The sequence below is a fragment of the Apteryx mantelli genome, chromosome 1 (genome assembly GCF_036417845.1).
Source record: "Apteryx mantelli isolate bAptMan1 chromosome 1, bAptMan1.hap1, whole genome shotgun sequence".
Lineage (NCBI taxonomy): Eukaryota > Metazoa > Chordata > Aves > Apterygiformes > Apterygidae > Apteryx > Apteryx mantelli.
In genome coordinates, this window is record NC_089978.1 from 33,485,609 (window position 1) to 33,510,989 (window position 25,381).

Consider the following 25,381-nt stretch of genomic DNA (forward strand, 5'->3'; position numbering starts at 1 on the left):
TGGTTTTCTGGGAGGATGGAATAGTGATCAGAAAGCACTCAGCCTTTACCATGATGTGCCTACAGCCAGACCAAAGGAGATGGTACAATGCCGTCCTGAGGAGCTTACAACTGTATCTGCAAAGGTCTTAGGCATGGCAACATCCAGCTGTTCACACTTAACCTTTTAAATTCCTGATACCCAGAGTAGAACTACAGTCTTAAGTTAGACATCTGAGCACAGGAAGGGTGAAGTATCTCAGAGTGAGATTCACATCACAGCGGTGAAGCAGGAGATGAAGCTAGTCAGTGAAAAATAGGAAGGTGCTAGACAAAATTCTGCCTCTTTCTACACTTCAGGTATCTGCTTCAAGCCTACAGGGAGGTACAGGTGTGAAATCTGGATTCACAAGCCTTTTATACACAGCCTATTTATTAGTGTATTCATGCAAGAAAGGGGAAGACCAGGTCCTAAATCTGCAGGAGGAAGGCACACAAGCTCTGCCTGGGGAAACTGGGCCACCTTGCAGTGAAGATTTACTCAGCCAGAGGGAGAGCTCTGCCAGGGGCACCAGCCTCTAACTCACAGCTAGGGTTACAAAAAGTACCTCCCGCCCAGGACTGTTACATTAAAGTGTGATTAGAGCCTAGAGGAAGCCATGTTCAGGACACCTGGGTTCTTCAGAAAGGATGGCATCCAGCCCAAGCCAAGAAGAGGGGTCCTGGATCCCCTTCTGCACAGTAGCTATGCTTCAGCAAAAGTGGAGCACACTCCCTGTGGCTGATCTGTACTCTTATGTCGGGGGCGTCACCACGGCCGACATCAGCTGAGCCCTCTGAACCAGAGACACCCAGTTCACTCAGCGAACGCTGTAACCATGACCCTTGTTAAAGGAGAAAGGGAAAGGGCCTCTCCTGGCTCTTGAGTGGGATTGCCTGGAGAAATATTTCATGCTAAATTCAGCATTATCATCCTTCTCTACCAGCTTGTGTTGTCTGACAGCCCTCTAGCCTCACCTATGGTATCGGGAAACCTTGGTGTTGGGGTGATTCATTTCTGAATCTCAAAGGCCTGTGAGTAGGAACTACTGCCTGGTTGCTCAGTCCTGCTATGGGGGCTGTTGAGTCCTGCTACGAAGGTTGTTGGCCTGAGCTTACTTGGTAGCAAAAAGCAGTCCCAAAGGAGATTTACTGTAGAAGAGTTAGTGCCTCAGAGATGCCGATGGGCTTTGGCAGGCATTCCCAGGCTCCCTTTCATAATGTTTTGACACCTCAGGAAATTTCCACATGTCAGCTGACCTGTGATAGCTCTCCAAGTGCTCGTACTCCACTTTCAGCAAACCTCGGAAAACTCCATTGTGTTGGTGGTGCTCCACGGAGAACGAAGCTAAGGGGCTCCCGCGGCCCAGTGGGCATGCTGTGACACACTGGTTACCTCTGGAAACTTGTGCCTTTCTGAGCACACACACACCTTTTTGTATGCAGCAGTCTCCCTCTCCACAAGGAAAATCTGCAATATATTTCAGGAAGGCCAAGGGAGCACCTGGCCCCTCAGCTGAATTTTTTGGCAACCATAAGTCGCAGTGAACTGGGAGTAGGTTTCGTGCTATGTGGAAAATTAAGGAGTTGTCTAGTTCTTCATTCACGTTCTGGCAGCCAAGGTACAAGGCAGAAAGAGTAGAAGATTATTTTGTTTTCCCCTGCGCTGTATGCTATTTTGTCTTACTGAACTGCTTCATTTGGGACTCTTCTTTCAGACAGGCTGACAACAGGGGACAACTGGGGTTAACTGTAGCATCCGCCTCTTGACAAATGACAGTGACATCAGGGTGACTTTAATTTTTTATAAGTATCTATTGCCAATTTGATTACCACGTCAGCACAGTCCTGGATTTAAAACTGAAGGGGACTAAACACTAGTCCTTCCATTTAAGGCTGGCACAATTTCCCCTCTCAGTGGAAAAAGCTTCATACTTACAGTTTCCACTGGTACCTACCATCGTGAGCCTTATATTTTGTCTCTTTTAAGCCTGCATCCTGTAAAGCATTGTAATTGCATGCAGCTGTGCTTGCAAGGCATCCTCCACAAATGGAAAGTGTTCACTGAAAAAGACCCAAGCACAGGACTGCCAAAAAATATAGTGAAAAAGCTGCTAGTAGCCAAAAAGACCCTATTTGGTCTGCCCTCCTCTACCCTCCTCTGCTGTTGCTACCTCGCAGTTTATGACATCTAGATAGTGGGAGGTCTGACAAACTGAGCAAGGCAGTGAGCAAGAAATTCCATTCCTGTTGAAATCAGTAATTCCTTTGTGCCGGCTGCTCTTTCTAGAGTGTGTGCTCTCTTTTGTGTCATTTTGAGAAGGGCTCCGATATTATTATTATTTTAAATATAGCTTGCCCTGGGGCAGGGGAAATGCACAAGGAAAGAACCGGCAAGCAGCCTATCTCTCAGAAGAAAAGAGGAAGACTCACAGCACAGGAACTGGCTTCACTCAAGTGTGCAGTTTAGAAGTAAAAAAAAAAAAAAAAAAAAACCAACTATTCCAAATACCACCATTTTGGAGGCAACTGAAGAAAACGGACATAAAACTGACTAAATGTAGTGAAGGATATGGTAAATCAGGGTACAAAGTGAACCTAATTGCAGTTTGAGTGTGGACTCTGAAGTACAATGTAAGTCTTCCTTAAATTGTATTTTTTATCGTAGTACTTAGTTGCTTAATTTCCATTTTGAAGCCATGCTGGGCCAAAAGGTACAATTAGCTATAAAAATCAACATGGAGCATAATAAGTAATCTCTGATATGAGGCTGAAAATGATCCTGAAATACAACAGAAGCCAGAGACTATCAGCCATATTATGGAAGATGAACTATAAATAAAAGCATATCTAATTATTTTGAGAAAAAGATGCTGGATGGAATCTTTAATCAACTTTCTTAATAGAGAAGCGAGAGCTCTGCTGTTTTGTGTGGCAAGCTATTTTAATACTGCTGTGTTTAAAATTGTGTGATTACAGCTACCAATAGCAATAAGATGTAGCTCCAGAGGGGAGTCCTAGTGGTTGCAAAAGTTTTTTCCCTTTTATTTCTCCAATGTTTTTGCTCTCTGAAGCCTCAAGTCCACATTCTCTGTTCTACACTTTGGTTTTGCTCTTCAGCTGGATTTTCAATGTGTGCTAACAGCGGACTTCCTAGGGAACCAAAAACAAAACATTCCATCATTTGGAGTAATTCTGGTATGGTTTTTTACAGCACATTAGTGGCAAAAATACAATCAACGAAAGATTGTGTTCCACCAACTTCTGGCATGGACAGCTGAGGAATATAAAGCCTGATGGTGAGAAAGGGTGATAATCTCCTATTTTTCACTATTTATCTCACCAGTTTCGGACTTAGCAATGGATATTCTTTGTGATGAGGAGAGCTCCGTGAACCCAACTGCAAACTCCTTAATAGAACTAAATCATGAGAGAAGACTCTACAAAAATGTTAATGGACCTGCAGAGATTAATATTTCACATCTCTTTAACTTGACTGGGGACTCTGAAAATCTGACTAATCTTTCATGTGAAGCTAGCATGAGTCCACCGTGCTACTCTTCCCTGTTTCAGCTTTCAGAGAAAAACTGGCCAGCTTTGCTGACAGTGATAGTGATTGTTTTAACCATTGCTGGAAATATTCTTGTCATCATGGCTGTGTCACTGGAGAAAAAGCTACAGAATGCCACTAACTATTTTCTAATGTCACTTGCAATAGCTGATATGCTGCTGGGTTTCCTTGTCATGCCTGTGTCAATGTTAACCATACTGTACGGTGAGTATTACCTGTGTAATCTACTGCATGTATTGAGTAGCTTTAAACATTGCATGCACATGTTGTTGCTGTTATTATTTCACTCTCTTCCTACAAAGACAGTGTACCCACTCCAGACAAGGTGAAATACATAGAACTGGTTAATAGTTGTAAGGGTAGGTGGAGTACTTGAATCTTTTCTTACTTTAAATTTCTACTTACAGACATTTTAAACATTGTCCAGGACATTAGTTTACTACTCTGATTCTGACAGAACTGTCTCAAAATGCATACAAAGATTCTCTGTTCTCTCTATTCTTTCAGTTTTGTCCCTGGCTAATAATTTTCAATACTCCTAATGAGAATGTAATGTCCTGATAATTACTTTGCTCTGCAAATATGCATAGAAGCACTAATGACTACCTTTAGATTCAAAGTAGGCAGCCCCTTCATTTTTTTAAAATGAAATAATTCAAACTTTAATCATTCTCTTAACACCAATATTCTACTTAGACAGCCACTTAGCAGCAAATGCTGGAATAAATATTTTGGGAGTTAAAGAATGCATGGGAGTTAATTTTAGTAACATTTACAAATGCAAAACTAAACATCAGTTACGACTGCTTAAGAGAAGTTATTTAAGAATTAACTGAATTATGACTCACAGTTCCTACCCTTTTAGGTGATTTTTAGCAGACCTTTCTTGTCATTTTCACCAAAATCAGTTGCAGCATAGCTCACATATAGAAAAAAGCAGCAGACTATGTGCTCGACAGAAATATTAGCAGGCTGTTATCACCCCTAAACTTTGAGAAATGAATTCTTCGGTGCCACAATTGAATTGCTACAGTTCATGGAGAAGACAGGCAATGTCATGAAGAAAGCGAGGTCATCTGCGAAGACTTGTATAGCTTATAGGATTGCTTCAATACTCCAGGACTAAAGCTCTGAGCATGAGATTATAATGTTAGGGAGATTTCATCCAGAAAACCAGGAGTTTATTTCCAGCTGTCCCTCTCAGTATTTCTACACAGACTGCCCTTGATAGCATTTGTAACTGCATTTGGTGCTGGTAATAGTATAACTTTGTGATTTATTTTATTAGTGGGGCAATGACCTTTAGTGGGAAATACAACACAAAATAGAGCTGTAGGAGCAGAAATCATCTGATTTGTGAGAATAGCAAAAACCCTTTTAAATCCTGGGTGATTCCCTGAGATATGCAACAGGGACTCCTGCTGGCCAGGCTCTGCCACCGAGGAAAGAGATGCCTGAAATCCACGTTACAGAAATGATTTACACATTGAGACGCAGAATTTCCTGCACGCAGCGAAGGAGGGCAGCCGCCTGAGCCTGGCTGAAACTGTGGTCATGGGTGGGAAAGCTGCGTCCTCCCCCTTTGTGGTCACCAGCACAGAAGAGCAGCTGGTCACCAAAAACCACCAGGGAGGAAGCTTTGCCTCCTCACTCTTTTTCCCCCTGCTTTTCCCTTTGCAAAGCACTGCTCTGGACAAGAAGGAGAGCCCTTTGCAGGGTAACTCCGAGTGAAAAACCAGCCGGTGACGTGCGTGGGGTTGCAGAAGTGCTGTGCTGGTGTGGCACAGCATCAAGTCACTCTGAGGGTGACTAGTGCCCGACACAGAAGGAAACCTCCCCTGGTGCAGGAGCATTGGGGCTGAGCCACCCCAAGAAAGGCCAGCAAGCAGCCAGCTTCATGGCTGCACGACCACGTCATGTGCACTGACTGTCCTCAGTGCAAACTGGGGCCTTCACACCCGCATCGCTCTGCCAAGGCACTGCCGAGGACTGTGCAATGAGGGGACCCACCACCTACCCTGCAGGCCCTTCACATGGCATTGCACTTGTTTCCTTGCATCGGGAAGTGAGCATGTTTCCCCATCTGGAAGTGGCATGTCCACCCAAGCTGGGGACTCTGCTGGGACACCTGTTCTCACCCAGTGTCCCCCGAAGGGGGATAGTGACCAGAGGGGCCAGACTCTTCAGTGGTGCCCAGCAATAGGACGAGAAGCAATAGGCCCAAACTAAAACACAAGAAGCTCCATCTGAACATAAGGAAAAACTTCTTTACTGTGAGGGTAACAGAGCACCGGAACAGGTTGCCCAGAGAGGTTGTGGAATTCCTTGGAGATACTCGAAAGCCGTCTGGACGGGGTCTTGGGCAACATGCTCCAGGTGACCCTGCTTGAGCAGGGGGGTTGGACTAGATGATCTCCAGAGGTCCCTTCCAACCTCAACCATTCTGTGATTCTGTGATTCAGTTATGCTCAAAAGAGAGATAATTTCTTTGTTATCTAAAGTCTTACCGTTACTGTGGGCAATTCTTATTCAGGTGCCTTGGCCACCCACACCAGCCATGCCTGCCCCATTTCTGCTTACCAGAACTGCAACCTGTACCCTTTGGGCCAAGCAGGCTTCTCCATCCACTCAACAGCATCAGTCTCCACTGCAAAAAATGATACTCAGCAACACTCACTCCTGCCTGCCAAGGTGGATGTATCCATGGAACAGAAAACTCACAGAGTTCAACAACAATGTTGTTTCTCACCAGAGTAATTCGTGGGTGGCTGGAGGCCTGTCATTCCCGTCTTGGAGATTTTCACCACACCAGCATGAAGAATGCTGTTGGGATTATTGACAGATACTAACTCCCTGCTGCTGCATAAGGAAAGTGGAGTGGCTGGCTGCAGGAGTACCAGGCATTTCAAAGGGCTCCTGTCCAGCCATGTGCTGACCCTAGACATGGCCATAGTTGATGCACTTCTGCCACAGGAGGATGGTGCACAGGATCTCCTCAGTGACCATGCACTCCTTGTGACTCTCCACACCTCTTTCTTTACAGCACTTCCTTAGCTCTTTGCTCAGATGGTTTTCATAAACCTCCTTCTGATAACAAGCAGCACCCCAGCCATCCTGGCCAGCTTCGTTTCTTCGCCTCCTCTCCTCAAAGTCCTTGTGAAAAGACATCCCTTCTCACCTGTATACTACCATCTGGCTACAAGAGAAGCAAAAACTTCTCTCATCCTAGGGGCTCACTGGCCTCTCCTCCTCCAGCCTCAGTCTGAAAATGCACTGACTGAGTACACAGATGCACGAGCATCACTTGCCTGTCCTTTGGCTGGGGCTCCCTCATTTGAGCTCCAGGACCTCATGAGCTCCCATGGACCACAGGAAATCCTGGACCTCACAAGCCTTTCCCTGCCTACCAACTCTTTAAATTGCAGCCACGTCTTTCCTTGGTTATGTGGAAGGGTGAATTGGACATTAGCCAGACCACAACACATGGCAATAGTGCCCCACACCGCATGCACAAACCATGCCCTAGGGCCTATCTGGAGGATGTTATGTACACACCTCCTCACTATTATTGCATCCACAGCTGGCTCTGCTCATCCAGCTCCCCATTCCTTGGCCCTGTAGCCTTCAAGCTTATCAGAAGGATGTTGTTTATCCCTGTCCCAGCCAGGCTTAGAGAGAGGACAAGTGGTGAGGACATGAAAAAGGTGTTCTCAAAGGCCACTGAGGCAAGAGAACACATGCATGTTGCCAAGTGCAAAAATATTTTATTGTCAAGTAGAAAAACTTTTCCTTGCGTAAATTGGCCTGGCCTGACAGGGAGAGGCTGCTGGCAAGATGTGCCCCTGAATGCCAGCCCTCAGTTAACAGCACTCCAGAGACTGGATTCCCCATTGGAAGACTAGAAAACAAGAGAAAACATATCCATAAATGCTGACTGGCTTGTTAGGGTCAGCTCATATTACCACAGTCCAAGAGCATGGAGAAATAGGTCTCCCTATTACTGAGAACGGATTTAATTAGACATGGATCTAGCTCCTCCGCCTCTCCCTCTGTTCCTTTTCTTGCAGATCTTGTTACACCAAATCTCCAAATGAGACAGGCAGTCTGTGAAAAACTAGCACGTTATCACAACGCCAGCTTTGGCATTGCCCCATGCAGCACTGCCAAGGGCAGCTTGGGTAACATGCTCTAAACCAAACCACCACAACTGCAAAACTTTCTCCAGGAGAATTTGGCAGTGGGTTCCTGCAGAACTAGAAGGGCCTGTGAACAGGGGTCCTACAGAGCTCTGCTTAGCCTGGGTCCAGTCAATACTGTTCTTAACAATTTGGATAGTGTAGAGAGTATAAGCTTACATAGTTTTCCAAAAGCACCAGGCGGGGAGAGGCTGCAAGCACTCAGAGGGACATGATCAGCTTTGCCTACAATGGTCTGGACCCCTGAGGAGAAAATCTGAAATGAACTAATGAAATTCAGTGAGGATAAATGCAAACACACCCACATAGGAAGAAGATATCAAACAAACTACTACAGGGGAAAATTGTCTAAGCTGCAGGAAAAAATGAACAAGATTTGGGGGGCAAAATGGATTGTAAACTAAGTATGTGTCAATAGTATGTTTTTTTATACAAAAGGCTATCACCATTTCAGGATGTATAAGGGCATTCCCTGTAAGACCTGTGAAGCCATCTTCTAGTCCACTCAGGAGTCAGGAAGCCTTTGCAAAAGTACTGAATTCAGTTTTGTCCACTCCACTATAACCAAGATGTAGATAAATAAAAGAGATTCCAGGGCAGAGAAACAAGAAGCACAAAAGTTCTAAAAACATTGTCTGTAAGCAAAAGATAAAGAAATTGGCTTTGTTTAGTGTAGAAGAGAAAACGAAAAAATAAGCCAAAACATGATAGCTATCCTCCAATAGCTTCCAGGAAGGATGGTAATCAATTATTCTTCATGACCAGTGAAAAGAACAAGGAGAAAAAAAAGTTTAATTTGCAGCAAAGAAGATTTAGGTTGGGTATTGGTAAACACTAATGCATTTGCTTTGGATTATTCTTTCTGGAGGAGCCTATCTGTGCTCACTGATGATACACAGAGTAACCTCCTTATTAAAGTGCGTGGTCGGTGCCTAACGATAGGTGACATAAATATCACTTGAATATAACAAAATACATTTCTTTGGTGTTCCTCAGATGCCACTAAATCTAAAGTTTCTGCCTCAGACATTTGAAAGTTTTGCATTTCAGGAGGTGCTAATAAGACAGTAATTACATGAAAAAAAATACTAAAAGAAAAGTGAGAACTGTCACGTTTACAATGACAAAACTGTGCATCTTTCCTTAACTTTGCTGCCAGAAATGGTTAATTATGGCATCAAACATTATTCACATACATAGAATTTTAAAAAAAGAAAAACAAAAAGGCATCTAGCCTGTAGGCTGGTGTTATGGAAACTATTAGGCTCGCCGCCACCATAACAGGGTCCGACCCTAGGTTCCCGCTGAGGCAGAAGTTCTGAGTCAGATTGGAGAGAAATAAAATTTAATGATACATGTGCAGTAATTACAGCTCGAGCTGGGTGCCTCTGAAGAGGGACCCCAAACAAAGAAACCCCTGGGCAATTATACCCTTACAATCTGAATTCCCCACCCCTTAAGCAATAGTTTGGACCAATAGTAGTAGTTAGGTCTGGGTTCTTCCCCTTCTTCCTTGGGCCCCTTCACTGTCTCTAGGCAGGCTGCTTCTTTTCTTATCTTCAAGGTCTGCTACTCCTGCTGTCCATGTAACTTCTTTATCCCTTCAGCTTGAACCAGCTCTGGGGCCCCCTTTTACTTATCTAGGTAAAAATTCACAGCTTGAGGCCTAAGGCTTCAGCAAATTTAGCTACTAATGCTAAGCAAGTTATGCTAAGCGATTAATTCTAGACAGCTTCATTCCGATATTCTCTAACAGCTAGGAAAGAAGCAGAGATATCCCCAAAAGATGAAGGTTTAGAGGGGTGCAAGCAAATGAAAAAAATACAAGGGACTCCTAAAATAGGAAGTGTCAGGCAATTTCTTTCAAAGGCATCACTTACTGTAAACTCTTCCTAGAAAGATATGTGCTATATGACCAACACAACTAGACATGAATATGTCACATTTTTTTAGCTGATGTCAGCTTTCTCTTGTGCAGGATATACATGGCCTCTACCTACTAAGCTCTGTGCTGTTTGGATCTACTTGGACGTGCTTTTCTCCACTGCGTCCATTATGCATCTCTGTGCCATCTCACTGGATCGCTATATTGCCATTCGAAATCCCATCCATCACAGCCGCTTTAACTCAAGAACCAAGGCTTTCGCAAAAATAATTGTTGTTTGGACCATATCAGTCGGTAAGTGAGGCAATATTTCAGCATGTAATTGCAGATTTCTAGCTTTTGAGAGGATTTGACATATCTATTGCAGCCTAAAACTGTATTCTCAACCAGCAATATTTTGTTTGCCACAGTCTAAGAAATGCTGTAATGTAGTAATTATGCAATAGAAATCAACAGTGCCAATGGGATTTGGAGCAGAACTGAGCAGCACTGTCACAGAAAGAATATACATCAGTACTAGAACGACTGTGTTCAGATTTGTTTTAAAGATGTGTTTATTTCCCATATTGATTATCCATCATTACCTTAATATGGGAAAAGAAAAAATGACTGGAAGTGAAAAAAGATTTCCCTGTTTTACTTAAGTCAGTTGTTCCTGACTTCTCATGAAGGTAATTTGCTTAAAGATGTCTCCTACAGGCAGATCTTTTCTGTCTTTCTTGGGGCACAGGGTGGGGTATTTATCCCATCCCATTTAGGATGCATTAGATATTCTACACATACCATAGACAAGAGAGCTTCCCCACAGGACAGTTCAGAGCTGCAGCCTGACATAGGTGCCCTAAATCACTCACCAGATGAATCTCTCTTTGCATTGGCTTGAAATTAGGCTTGGAAGTGTCACCTGGAAGCAGCATCTTTGGTCCGAAGCTGTTTTATGGCATGGGAAGTGGAAAAAGTTTGGTCTCTGATAACTTCAGGGATTTGCTCATAGTCCTAAGGCAATGATTCTCAAAAACGTTGAAAGCATGTGGGTCCCCTTCTGGCTCATCTGTTTTTGTACAGCCCCTGAGTATCGGCAGCTCACTTACTCAGAGGCAAGAGAAGTTCACTCTCTTGCCCTGAAAGAGATGACTGTCGCCAGTGATTAAAGGTAATTAGCTGCTTCCCTGGCTAATATAAATTATTGTGAGTGGTAATTGTAGCCTGTTATTCTTTCGAGGGGAAGGAAAGGAGATAAGACCTAATGCTGCCTCCTGTCTGCCCCTTTGAATTCTTCCTTGGTCCCCCACTTGATCCTGGCTCAGTGTCTGAGAAAAAGCAGTCCAGGATATTTAAGGCTTAAAATAGCTGTATCTTCTGCAGTACAGAAAGAGATGGTGAGAGCCCTCTCTCAAGGAGAGGACAGTTCTGCGTGTTCCGTCGCGGAGAACTGGCTGGGTTTAAAAGCGTTACGTGTGGCTCTGGGGTACATTCAACTGAACAGATGTAGATGTCAACACAGGCCAGATGAATTGCACCCTAAAAATACCTAGTCTTCTATTAGCTATAAACGAAGCCTAGAGCGTCTTGCTCGGATGTAGATGTCTTCATTTAGATGAGATGAATCACACCTTACATTTCTACAGTCACATTTTTTACTGGCCCAGTAAAAAACATATTACTTGCTCTGTCCAGTTTTTCCAGTCTAGGATCTCTCTAACTGCAAACATTTTCAGTGTATTCTCCTTATAAAAAAGTCAAGCATTCATTAACTTTGTACTTATTGGGTTTGTCTGTATCTATGTGTGGTGCCTGTGGTTAGTGGTCCCTATTCATATAACTCTGAAAAACACAACTCCTGACCTTACTGGAAAGCACTCAAGTGTGGCATAAGTGAAGAGGACAGAGTCCTACTTTATTGTGGTTGGATAAGGACAAATGTAAGGTAATGATGGATGTTAGGAAAACAGGTGGGCTGATAGGGTAAAATCCACCTCACTCACATATTTAATGTCACCAAAACAGCAAAAGGCATGGAGAGATGAGCTGAAGGAAGAAGAATCGATGCCTAGCCCAGCCTAGCAACTGTGTCATGGATGATTTCTGGCAAATGTGATGTGCTTTGGAAGAAAGACAGGGAAGCAAACGCACAACAAGCTACAAAAGCTGCTGAGCTGCCCATTGCCTGGCCAGACTGAGTTTGCACCATGGCTTATTGCTATATGAAAGGAATAAAGAAAAATACCAGTAGTATAAGGAATCTTGACAGATCCCAGACCTCCCATGCGACTTAGTGCCAATCAGTTATCAGCCCTGTCCTCCTCATCTGCCATGATCTGACCACAGTAAATGGTTTCTGAAGAAAGAGGTGCTTTATATATCATTTACTAACAGGAAATTGTTTCTGAATAAAGATGTGCTTTATCTATCATTTACTAATCTCCAGGCTCTCAGCACTACTTATAGTAGCAGGGCTATAAATTACTTAACTCTCTGCATTTTCACATAGCTACAACTAGCACAGGCAGAGCCAGTGTCAGGCACAATGTGCTCTCTGCAGCGTGCACAGTGCGGTTGCCATTTCACTGGGAAATTCTGAGATGTAGAAGTTTCTCAAAGTTTTGCCCTCCTGTCTCACTTCAGATATCCTTTGCCTCCCCCTTGCTGATAAAATTTGCAGCTGAGCTGGCACCCTGGTTCCTCCTGTGAACTTCCATGATGTATGTGATGGAGAGTGAAAGAGTGAGAGAAAGAAATGAAATGCACCATGTTCCCCTGCACAGAGGCTCACTTCACCTGGTGAAGAGGGGGAAACCTGTCCATCATAACATCTCTGATAGCTCCTTCACTCTCAAAATCCTTAGTGTGTTCTTCTTCATAGTCTCCTTCAATCATTGCTTTTCCCAGGCTGAGAGTCCCTATCTATTTAGTCTCTGTTAGGGTGGAAGGATCCCATGCCCAAGTGGTCTTTGCACCCTCCTCTGCAGCTTTTCCAGTACTTCTACATCCTCTTTGAGACACAGATGGACAGACTGTAGTATTTAAGATGTGGCCACACTGCAAATTTATGTGGTGTCATAACTTTTTCTGTTTTGTTATCAATTCCTACCTTCATAAATCCTTACATTTTGTTTGTCTTTATGATCATCCCTGAACACTGAGCTGATGTTTTCAGCTCAGTGACTCCAAAATCTCTTTCCTGAGCAATAATAGTCAATCTGGCACACGTAGGTAGGGCCGTTCTCCCCCACCCCACATGTATGTACAATTTTTTGCTTCTTAGCATGCAATTTTTCCTGTTCCTTTATTGTCCATTAGCTGAGGTTTATGGGGACTTTCTACAATTCTCTACAACAGCTGTGTGTTGTCAGCAAATTTACTCACCTCAGTTCCACCATCTATGCAGACAATTAATGAATGGGCTGAACAGCACTGGTCTAACACAGATGGCTGTTTGATGCTACCACCCATAATCCTCACTGTGAAATGAACCATTGAGCCCTACTCTTCGTCTTCTAACACAACCTTTTTCTACAAAAGGATCTTTCTTCTTGTGCCATTAGAGTTTAATTCTTTAACAGCCTTTGATCAAATAGTATTGTCAGAGCTTTCTGGAAGTCCAGGTACATTGCATCAGCTGGATCACCCTCATCTCCTTGCTCATTGACTTCTCAGAGGAATTCGATTTGATCTGTGGGGCATGGCTTGCTTTCTCTGCAGAAGTTCTCCTGATGCCTCCCAGTCTACCAATGCCTCTTTCATTATGACTTCTATTAATTTACTTAGGTAATAATGCTTTTATTCATTAAATTTCCTTTTTGTTCATTGAATTTTTAATTTTTCTTTTATTCATTATTTTTTAAATTTTACTATTATTCACTAATAATAACAATTTTATTAAGTGAATCTAACCCAAAGCCCATTCAATCAGTGATCTTCCTTCCATTGGCTTCAGTGACGTGTGGAATATTTCAAATACAAATAACATAAGAAAGGACAGACAATTTCACTTACGTGACTTCTGAAATCTTGACTTTTTTAGTAAGAAAAATTGTACTAACATTTATTTTTGCATTTAGTGGCTGCATTTAGCCAGCAGTCCTTCTTTCACTAGACCATGTAATGCCACAGGCAATTGGTTTAAAATGGATTCTAATTACTGTAACAGATTCTAATCGTGTCTTTAATTCTTAAATCATCCAGTACCCACAGTGGCTGGATAATTAGATTATTTGTAGCTGTTGAAAGAAAAAGCCCATTAAACCCTGAAAAATATTCCATTTGTTTTAAAGCACAGAGGTCATTACTGAGAACAGTTGTAAAAAAACCAAGCATTTTCCCTCTGTAGGAAAATTAGAGCTGAATTTATTCAATAGCATTTAGCTGGAATCTACAGAATTGTAAATAAAGCCTAAGCTGAAAAATACAGGTAAAACGCCTTTGAGTTCTAAGTGGGCCTAACAAATATATTGCTTTGTAAGAAGCCAAAAATACAGCATTCTCTCCTTCAAAAATCCTCAAAAAAGCTACATAAAGCAGTTAAAGTCATGACTGTTAAGTTCTTATATGTATCATTTCTCAGTCCTTATTTCTCTCTACTCCTCTGTTAATGGTCTAAGTCATGGGAAGCTTAACGAAGCCCAAATTCTCTCAGCTGAGTTTTCTCTTCTCTTATCATTTCTTGCTCAGCCTACACATCTGTTCATTGCCTTCAGGCAGTCTCTGCTCTCCCCAGTCACTAACTTGGATTTATTCAGTACTTTTCATGCAGAAGAAAGTCCGAAGTGGAGCTGGACGAAGCTAGTGTAATATCTCCCATAACATATCTCTCCATAATTTTGCTTTTGCTTTAGAAGCTTCAAAAATACAGCTACTGCAGCATGCGAAGCAGCATCCTCCAAAGTGCAGAGCAAAAATGTTACCTGAAGGTGTATGAAACACACCCAGTGCAACTTACTCCTCTGATAATTTGCAAATGGGAAGCTTTATGCTGATGCAGAGGCTTACATTTTCTTCTCAGGCCACCTGCAGAACAGCTCCTCTGCTGACTTCTAGCTGTCCTGCAGAGTCGGAAGGGCCAGAGAAGCAGTGGGGATGTGGTGAGTACAACTATCATGGTCTCCGGATTGTGGTTTGCTGACAACTTTGGCCTCCTTTGGCTCAGCAGCCACTTAGTTCTGTCAAGGACAGCATTCATTTGAAATGCCTTTTACTGTTTTTAAAAGACAAGAATAGCCAAGAGACTGCACGTTAGGATCCACCACTTCCTCCACTTCTTCCGTATGACTTGCTTATATCTTGCCAATTCATTCAAGTCTAATGTAGGGAGAGTCTGGCATAGGAAAAGACCACTTATAAAATGGAATATACTGCCAAAATATGTAAAATTGCAAATAATTACACATAATGCTGTTCTTCCATAGCAAGAATTTGCAGGTGAGCACTCAAATTAGGAAGTGCTGGAGATAATCTTGAAATATCTGCTACAATACACTCTTTATCATGCAGTCATTGCCTTTGCTTCCATTTCTTCTAACTTTTGGAAACTTGGCTTTACATTCTTAGTGGTGTTTATCATTATTTCCCCAAGTTAACATTTCTATTTTTTTTCACGTACTTATGAAAGCATCTCCCAGAGAGTGAGCACACTGATTGCTCTTTTCAGTAGGAGGATCTCAAGGGCAAACAGTATATTTTTTTGATTTGAACAGTCCCCTGGGACATGCTCCATATGTGGATGTAGATACCACCATAAAAATAAAATGCCATAGGTATTGTCACAAATTGTAACACAACATACAGAGAAAATTGCATTAACTATAATGAATGGCCACAACACAAAATTTCATAAGCACAATATTAGAGTTTCATCAGCATCTCACAGCACTAGGATCTTTGTTATTGTATTATTTTATAGAGACACAATCTATGAGGCTCAATAGTCAGTAATAGTTATGCCAGTAGGGAGTTCCTTTCCTTACTAATGACCCCACCAGAACTGACAGCTAATTAGTTAGCAAGCACTTCATTTGCAAGCTGTCTGAGAGAAGTTAACATTACTAAATGCTGTGATGCAAATTTCTGAGTTGATCTGTAAATATATTCTGGCTATGAGGTAGTAGTTAACATGGTTCTAAGACAGAGACATAAATATCATAATTACTTTGCTTATTGATGTAAATTATTCCCCCATTTCCCACTCATCAGAATCCTCTGCTTGATTTATTCTTCCCAGAAGAGCAAACATATCTCATCCACCAGACCAACAGCTTACCATAGATATCTCCCTCTCATAACCACGTAGGTTAAAAAAGCTTGCATTTTGAAGTTTTGTATGTTTTTTCAGTATCTAACAAGGAGGTGCTACTGACCTGATGCTTTTCTTTTTGAAAAAAAATGCTCAAAGGAGTGATAATGACTGAATCGCTTTCTAAATTCTTCAGATTTGGAAACAGAGAGATAAAGAAACAGCGTAAAAACCCATAGGGCCAAATTTCCAGACTGGACACAGTTAGCAACCTGGCAAACTTCTGCACAGGAGAGAATTTATTCTACAAGCACATATGTATTGTCAGATATAGAATAATTATTATGTATATAATTACCATTTTGTTCACCTGTTCATCAGAAGAAGATGGACACTTTTGCCTTTGCAAGGGCACACATACATTTTGCATGATCCTCTTCTGCAAGAAACATTCTCCTTTATAGGTGAAAAAAGGAATGAGGTCTGGTCACAACATTAATGTGTGGCTTTTCTTTCTGCTTTGCTTTCTTTTTGAGGGGAAGCTTTTAAACAGTAGAGCTGTACTTTTAATAGTATAGCTTAAACTGAGGAAGGAACCTGGTTAATCAAGGAACTGATGACAGAATTTGTTCATTGTCTTCTTTTTTCTTTATTTTTTTAAAATTTTCCTTTGCTTTGAAGACCATAAGGACCATGTTCTTCTTCACATTGAAACTACTGCCAAACAACCATTAAGTTCAATTGGACTAGACTGGTCCTATTATCAGGTCTCTTTGAATGGATAAGTAACTGTTCTTGGTCTGCAATAAGCCCTATAATCAGCAAGTCTCTCTTTGTAGGATGCTTCAGAATAAATGTAATGTAAGGAAAAAGGCAGTCACAGTACAATGCCTATTGTAAGTTATTCCTCCTTCTCTGAAAGGCTATACTTTTTAGCCAGTTGTGTATCTAGCACAATGTGCATTACATACAAGAATCCAGAATGCACAACCCTGGAGTGGGAAGGACGAGCCTGGGTCCCACTGCGGGACAGCCCAGCTGCAGAAACTGCCAGGTGAGGTGTTGCAAAATGCAGGAAGGACAAGTTCACAGGCCTTCTCTGATCTTTTTCCAGTAGATCTCTGCAACGGTATATAGCCAAAAGGGGATCCAGTATTGACTGAGAAATTGCTTGAGCATCTATAATCAGAGGAGCTGGGATTTCTGCATAGCAGAAGCCACATGCAATATAAATAAGCAGAAAAGAAATGCACAAGGCATCATTTGGAGATTTATAAATTCTGTCATCTGTACACTGTAATTGCACTTAATCACCTTATAAATTAAAAATTGTGCTGTTAAAGTAGCACTGTAGTGCATAAAGAAATAATTTCAAGAAAAAAGTAATTTTAAGTCATTTTGAAATTGTATAGAGCAATTTCACAGCTTTTTATGTATTTTAAAGAATTAAACTTTATTAAAGTCAGGTTCTGCATTTTCTAACATTAAAAAAGAGAAATGTAGCATAGCATTTCTGCTTTTAAAGGAAATCCATTAATTTAGTCCGATTAACATGAACATTGCAAGCAATCAGACATTCAGACCGCAATTACATTTCCCCATGCATTTCTTGGCCCATGTTGCTGGCACCATTTCTAAGCTGAACACACCCCAGCCAGCAAAAGTCATCAGTTTTGTCACAGCCGAGGCAATATATTCCTAATTACTTACAACAAATGCTTGTCAGCTAATTTTTACTAAGTCCTCTAGAGTCATTGATGGAAACCAACCTGTCAAACTCCTATAACTTCCTGAAAGCAGATTGAGAGGCATCATGATAAAAGCTCTAGTTTCCAACTGATCGAAGTTGGAGCTGCATATTTCATAGTATTCAGCCCAGTGTTTATTCTGCAAGTAAATCAAACCCACTAGGAAGTTTTGTTCCCTTTTGGCAGAAAATAACCCTCATTATGATTTTTCATTTGATCTGAGCTTTGAAATGTCAAATTGACAGGTATGCCAGGATCATGGGCTGAGCTGAACTTTGAGTCAACTTAGTTAAATAGTGTGTGGTTTTATGTCTCTGGTGCACCAAGTAAGCAGCATAACTTTCTCCTTACACAAATGTGCCTGAAAGTTTTAAGTTCAATGTTCCCAGGGCGAAACAACCCTTACCTGGCACACAACTGCAGGACATGAGCAGGTCTTTTCAGCATGCAGCATAGCCATTTCTTGTTGCAAGGGTAGTTCATGTACTTATTTTTCATTTTAAAGGTGGTTTGTGACATTTAGCAGGAAGACAAATTTAGAGATTATGCTATAGCACCTACATAGCAACACATAAATGGGAAATATGGGTAGATGTTAGAACACATTGCCTTTTCATCTGCTCATTAATCCTGATATGTTCCAGATGTGACCAGGGTGCAGGCAGATTTGAAAAAAAGGGCAATTCAGCCAATGTGAAGGGCATTATCCAGTGGGTAGGCAGTGAAGTATGAAGTACTGTATCCCTAGCCATTACGTACAGACCAGTACAGGTCAGTAATCTGCTTCACTACCTGATTTTCCTTCCAAATTATACACTGTGGTGGTACATCTGCCCCAATAACTGCCCAGCCATTGGTGCAATCCCCTTTTATAACTAATAAAAAGCTGACCTTTGGTTAATCAGCAGCCTCCTCAAGCAACCACAGAAGGGGGCAAGGAGAGAAGGGACAGCGATCTGGATTAACATGGGATACAGACACAGGAGCGTGGTCAGAAACCTGGGCCATGAGGTGCAGACCCAGGCCATAGGGAAGCAGCAGGCAGAAAAAACAATGTGTCTTAGCCTGAGGTCTAGAAAGTCCAGAAGAATTACAGGGTTGGTTGCGTGTGTCCATCAGTCTTAGTGCCAAATCATCACTAAGAAAATCAAATATGAAACAACGTATGTGATAGTTGTTTCCAGTCCCTGTTAAACTGCAGGACTACACAATGAGATCAAACGATACTGTGTCCAATTTGCTGTGTCCAATTCTGGGCTCCCCAGTACAAGAGAGACATGGAGCTACTGGAGAGAGTCCAGTGGAGGGCTATGAAGATGATTAGGAGACTGGAGCATCTCTCTTATGAGGAAAGGCTGATAGAGCTGGGCCTGTTTAGCCTGGAGAAGAGAAGACTGAGGGGGGATCTTATCAATGTATACAAATATCTAAATGGGGGGGGGGGCAAGAGGATGGGGGCCAGACTCTTTTCAGTGGTGCTCAGCGACAGGACATGAGGCAACGGGCACAAACTGAAGCACAGACAGTTCCATCTGAACATGAGGAAATACTTCTTCACTGTGAGGGTGACAGAGCACTGGAACAGGTTGCCCCGAGAGGTTGTGGAGTCTCCTTCTCTGGAGATATTCAAAACGCGTCTGGATGCAATCCTGTGCAACGTGCTCTAGGTGACCCTGCTTGAGCAGGGGGGTTGGACTAGATGATCTCCAGAGGTCCCTTCCAACCTCAGCGATTCTGTGATTCTGTGATTCTGTGAAATATAAAGAGGAATAAAACAGTGTGGGCGCTCTACATCTACTTGGCTCAGAGGCATGTGGATACCATGAGATGTCATGTTAAAAGAAGCAGGGCTGAGAATAAGCACTGGTTTCATTCACATGGCCACATGCACACATACATGCTGAAAAAAGGTTGCCGACTCTTCTAAATAACTGAGCTATGAGCTGTGCTTTTGTGATCTGAAGTCATCACTAGGGTTTTCACTACTAATGTCAGGGGTGGAGATATTTCTAATGCAACAATATTGTAATTATTGTTACCACCCTGTAATTTATTTGCAATATTATTTACAACAGCAATTTACTTGCAGTCTGATCTTTGAGGAGATTGTGACCTGTCACTATCCTCGAGTCTGGAAAAAATAAAGAGTAATGAGGTCTCTGGCTAAGCATGAACAGGAGGGCAAGGAAATGGCTTGTGCTGGGGGAGGCTGGCTGAGAAGACCTGAAGTACACAATAGCCAGGATAGCCATCCTGCTGTCAGCTGGGATTCAGGAAGGAGCTAAGCTTAATATCTTCCTCCAGGGGATGTAGGGTAATGATGGCTATTTACTTAGCTATTACACAACTATTTCATCCATGATGATTAGAAGTGATTAGAAGTGACTGACCTTGAGATAAAGAGCTGAATATTTAGTTTGAAAATTTTCAAGATGTGCTGTAGGTCTCCAACCTAGCTCTCCACAGAGGGAAAAGGTGCTACTCATTCTTATTGAAAGCTTCTTGATGGAAAAAAATGCAACTTCTTTGCTCAGCAAAATTCAGCAGAGCAAGTCAAACATCCTCTTTTATTTCTGTGTACTCAGTTAATGTTATTTAAATTGCATCGGTGTTTTTAAGTTCCTCGTAGCACTGGTTTAATTTCTACTTGAAGGAAGTTACAAATTTTTAGTAATCACTAGCTTAGGTAAAATATGTTGCCATTTCAAAAGGAAAAGAACATCTAAGTGGGATAAACACTAGCTGTTTGTGATATTTCTCTTGCTTTAGCAAATGATCCTTTTGTCTTCCATGTCAGGTGTCTTCCTGCAATGTGCACTGTTCAGGCCCCGAGGAGAATAGATTTGTGTATAATTGTGCTTCAGGAAAGAAAGAAATAAAATACATTTATATCTGAATCTTCCCAGATCACACGTTATTGGTCTGCCTTTTTAGCTGTGAAGCTCCTGAAGGCTCCTCAGGGCTTACAGGGCATGTTATACATGCCAAGTACATAATAATGCTTCGTAAAAAATAGTAGCAATAAGCTACAAATTATGGATAGTTCTTAGATACTCACTGTCATAAGCAACTAATGCATTGGCTCCTGGAGCAGTTTAAATGACAAGATCCTCTGCCCTCCCAGTTTTTACACTTCTGGGCTTTTAATTATTATTTTGTATGATTTGTTAAATGCTGGTAATTTACTTAACTCTGGCTTAATCCTCCACTGAACTGAATAGAAATTTCCATTGATATCTGCCTGAAATTTCTCCAGCTGTATCACAGAATGACAGAATGGTTGAGGTTGGAAGGGACCTCTGGAGATCATCTAAGTCCAACCCCTCTGCTCAAGCAGGGTCACCTAGAGCACATTGCACAGGATCGCGTCCAGGAGGGTTTTGAATATCTCCAGAGAAGGAGACTCACACTCTCAGTTTTAAAATGTACCTGAGGCCACAAGCAGTTTTCCCCTGTTCAGCCACATTACAGTGAGAAAGTAGCAGGGCTAGCTGGCCTGACCAGTTGCTAACAAGAAACAGAGCCTGTTGCCAGACACAGATCTAACCTAGCCCAGCTCCCAGTGGTAGAAAGTTATTACTGGTTGACACTTACCTGGTGGGGTGTATAAAGCAGCTTTTGCCCCTTTCTCTGAGGGCCCTTGCCCTCTTTGACACTAGATGGCCATGCATTCTCAGGGCCATCTGAGAGCCACGGGACCAGACAGACTAGGGAAAAGGAGATGCCATTTCACCTCACACGTGACACAGTAATGTGGTGCTGAAACAGCAGTGAATCACTCCTCCAAACACTTCTTTTCACTGGTGTGTGCCCCTCTGCAGATGAGCATAGCAACATAAGAGATGGTGCTTTCTCGGGTGAACAGGTCAGCTCTACATGCCACCATTGCACATGTCTTGCTGGAGATCAAGTTGAGCGGGTTCCTCTTGATCAATAAAGAAGAAAAAGATTTTCAGACTTTCACTAGTATTGGCTCTGAAACACCTGCGCATCCTGGAGGTAAGCAGCTTTGCACTGCCTTCTGCTGGAAAAGCAAAGCCCAGGTGTCTTCTTGCCTCCCTCTTCTTCCCTGTACATGGATTTATAGTGACTTGTATTTGTACAGTAAGCTGCACAAGGCAAAGAGATTTACTTCTTATCTAAAAGTTGACATACTCATTGAGTCGAGGGCTGGAGCCTTTTAACATCTTTCTTCAGCCTGAACACCATTAAAATATTCAGAATCAGACTGTGAAATCTAGCCATGGACAGTTAAAGGGAGATCCATCAAAACCATGGGAAATCTTTGGAAGACTCCAGTCATGTCATATGCATTGTTTTATTCTGTAGTCAAATTATATACAAATTTATTTACCAAGTATTTCGGTACTTCTTATTTATTCAGGAAAGGTTCTGTGCCTCAGCAGATATAAATGTAAACAAATAAACAAGCAGCTGGAATTCAAGTACACATGTCACCTAAGAAGTAAATTTCTGCACGAATTGATGAGGTCTTTCACTTTTCTGAGGTTCCACTGATCAAGGAGAAAGTGCTGCTTCTATTTATTGGCCCTAGAGGGGTCCAGTCCTACAAGTCATTAGTATGCAAACTCCAAGCAGAATACATTTTACTCTACAAAAACTGAAACACCGCAGCGCTTCATTTAAAATGAGGCTACTTGTAGGCAAGGGCCAAGGAAGGAATTACCTGGGAATAACCTCAAATGCATCAAAAAATAACTGAAAATTTTTATTATTCAAATGAAATACTGAGGCTAGCTTTGAGAAGTGCTTCTGACTGCCTCCCTGCTTATGAATGACCAGACCAGGCAGCACAGTTTTCTTCAGCAATTTCTCTCCTCTTGGAGGCCCCCCTTCTGCTCCCTTTTCTCCCTTCTGGCAAGGGCAGCCCATGTAGGCAAACCTGTGGTGGCGTTAAACTAACAAGCTTTGACTTGTTAGCAAGAATCTGTATTTCAACTTGCTAAACTGAAACCGTGGGGGGGCATTCACTGTTGCTCCTAGACTTTGCTGCAGACACAAATGCCATAATCTGAAATCCCCAGTGCATAAATCCTTTCTCAAAACTAATTTCTTTAGGGCATTTATAAATCTTACTTTCTTATTTTACAGCTATTTGATGACTAGAAACTTCTACAGGCATGTATTAGTCTCCTTAGTGACTGGATAATCATACTACACAGAGGGATAACCACTTCTTTTGATCTGAGATAGCCATGAGAAGCCAATAAGCACCCGGCAGAAGCCTTTGCCCAAATCAAAGATAATGTCACTAGAAGAAGAATAAAATGACTGTCTTGGTGGAGAGGCTCCGCTGGTAATTGCTATGCAAAAGTTTGTGTCTTTTGCTCAGATACTTAGAAGGATTAGGGAAGGCAGCAAGGTAGTAAGAACCACCAAGCATGTAGGACACAGAAATGTTGTAAACAAGTCCTACAGCAGAGCTAAGGAAGAGCATTTGAGGTGTGGACAGGCAGGAATGGTACTTAAAGCTGTGAACAGAGAAACTGTCTCCTGCTGTTTGATTCTTGCCGCATCTATGGAAATAGGACTGTATGCACATTTTGTGAGAGAACAGGATTATACCAAAGCACTGAGTCCATCAACAGTTTCCTGTTGTAACTCAGCCAGCTCCGGAGCCCTGGATTTCTAATCAGTTGGGTCAAAAAGGGATAACTGTCCTCCCTGTGATGCTCCTCTAGTTCTAATTTGTTTCTATTTAAATTACTAACGCGGTCCTACAAATTAACTTGTACAGCATTTGAATGCTCTGCATTTGAATGAAATAGGCTTCAGGACTGCGAATATAAATGACTAATGTATCAGGAAGCCACAGAGACTTTTCTGCTTTTGTTTTTCTAAAGCAAAATAGACCATTTAGGGCATTATATTATTACAAACTATCATTTACAATAATCCCACACAAAAAGAACTGAAATTATCTCCTACTAGACTAAATAATATGCTTTCTGAAAAATTTTCTGAGCTGCCAAAAGCAAAGCCATTTCAAAATTTATATAATAATCTGGGCAGTAGGTGGGATCCCCCCATATGAAGTTAAGTGTAAAGCAGTTTTGCTTCTCAGTAGTATTAAATAGAACATGTGGGACCAAATAAAATGTTCCAAGGTAAAGTTACAGAAAGCCAGCTGTGTGTGTGCCTTTGAATAAAAAAAAATAAACTTGGCATATAGAGAGCGATAAGGAAAATATCTGGATCCGCTCTGGTTGCAGTCCTGAGATGATGGCACCTTTGGGATACACAAAAAGAGACACCCACCAGCACTGTGGCTCACTAGCTCTCGAGGAAATACATCTGCAAGCAAATATTACCTGGGGATTCGTGAAAGAAACCTCCTCACCCGCCCCTGCCCCTGCCAACACATGTACCTGCCACTGCACAGCCCACTAAGGAACAGGGCCATGCTTGTCTGATACACAAGAAGCAATTCTAGCCCTGGACTTTGGGGACATGGGCCACATTGACTAGAAAAGGCACAAGCTTTCTAACTAACTTCCATGCTGACTGGATGGAATCCCAGATGGTGATTCCCAAACCATCCAGAGCTTCTCAATATCCCTCTCCCCAGGTAGGAAATTTCTGTTTCTGCACTGTCACCCATCAGCAAACTGCACAAAAACCACTATCAGCCTGGGAAAGCTGCTGTGAACTGGGCAAGACAGCGTGCTTGAGAGCCTGGAAGTGGGCCTTGGCTATCTGTGGGGGAGACTAGACACTTTGTGTTCTGAAGAAATAAAAAAGTATTACTAGAACCAAAGTTAAACGTGGCTGGCACTATTTCTGCAACATCAAGATTATAATAAGGAATCAAGAGTTTTGCCATGACTAGAGATGAGTCAGATGGGAAATATCACTTTCAGGTGCATGCAGAAATCAGCAAAAGTGTTTCCAGGTCTGAGAAAAAAATTGCACGCATGCTGTGAGTGGCCCACGTCAGGCAGAGACAGAGACAGGAGTCAGACTGAGCAGCTCTTCTGTGGATGCTTTAAGGGAGAGCACACAAGTAGCTGTGGCTAGCCTCCTGCTCCTGATGTAAGGTCCAGACACTTTTGCAAGCCTGGCACCCGGAGGAGGACATGAGCCATGGTCCCCCTACAAGCAGCTCGCTGTGGTTTGTGTTCCTAGAGCAAGCAGGCACATCCACACTACACAGCTCTTGGCACGAGGTCTCCTCCAGGCCCCATGGGGGGCCATGGTAGCTCAAAGAAATAAATATTATTTTGTGTATTTTTTTCAGTTCAAAATACTGAAAATAATGTGATGGCTCTGTTGCACCAAAGCAATTTTTTTGTGACATGACACTGAGCTTATGTGTTGTATGCCATGGGATGTAGCATGTGAATATACACAGCTGGGTATCTGAGGGTGCAAAGCCTGCAAGGACAGTGTTGGAGGACTGGGTGGGTAGAGGGAGCTGAATCTGGTGATGTCTCATCCTTGTTTTTTCTTGGCAACTGACTCTGGAGGAAACTATCAAGAACAAAACCCTGGTTTTGTTTCAGAGGAAACTAGCTATTTCAGTTCAGGAGAGAGCCTAGAAGGGACCCAATATTCACACAATGTGGACAATCAGGCAAGCTGGGGAGCAAAGTAGGGAATTAAGTTGTGTGATAGTGTAGATGCACAAAAGGATGACATTCTCCAAGCACAAATGCACCAAATATCAGACAATGGCTTTTCTAAAGAAACTTTTCAATTTTTCAAGCGGACGAGG

The 25,381-nt window shown here is 42.3% G+C and overlaps 1 protein-coding gene across 1 annotated transcript in view; it reads left to right on the top strand.

Moving 5' to 3' along the window:
• Positions 1–3,014: 3,014 nt before the first annotated feature.
• The window catches only part of HTR2A (5-hydroxytryptamine receptor 2A), a 29,732-nt gene continuing 7,365 nt past the window's right edge, over positions 3,015–25,381 (top strand). Inside the window, exons 1-2 of the mRNA XM_013948434.2 lie at positions 3,015–3,792; positions 9,763–9,963. Of these exons, the coding sequence (XP_013803888.1) occupies positions 3,378–3,792; positions 9,763–9,963 (616 nt within the window). The 5' untranslated portion in view covers positions 3,015–3,377. The remainder of the gene's footprint in view (positions 3,793–9,762; positions 9,964–25,381) is intronic.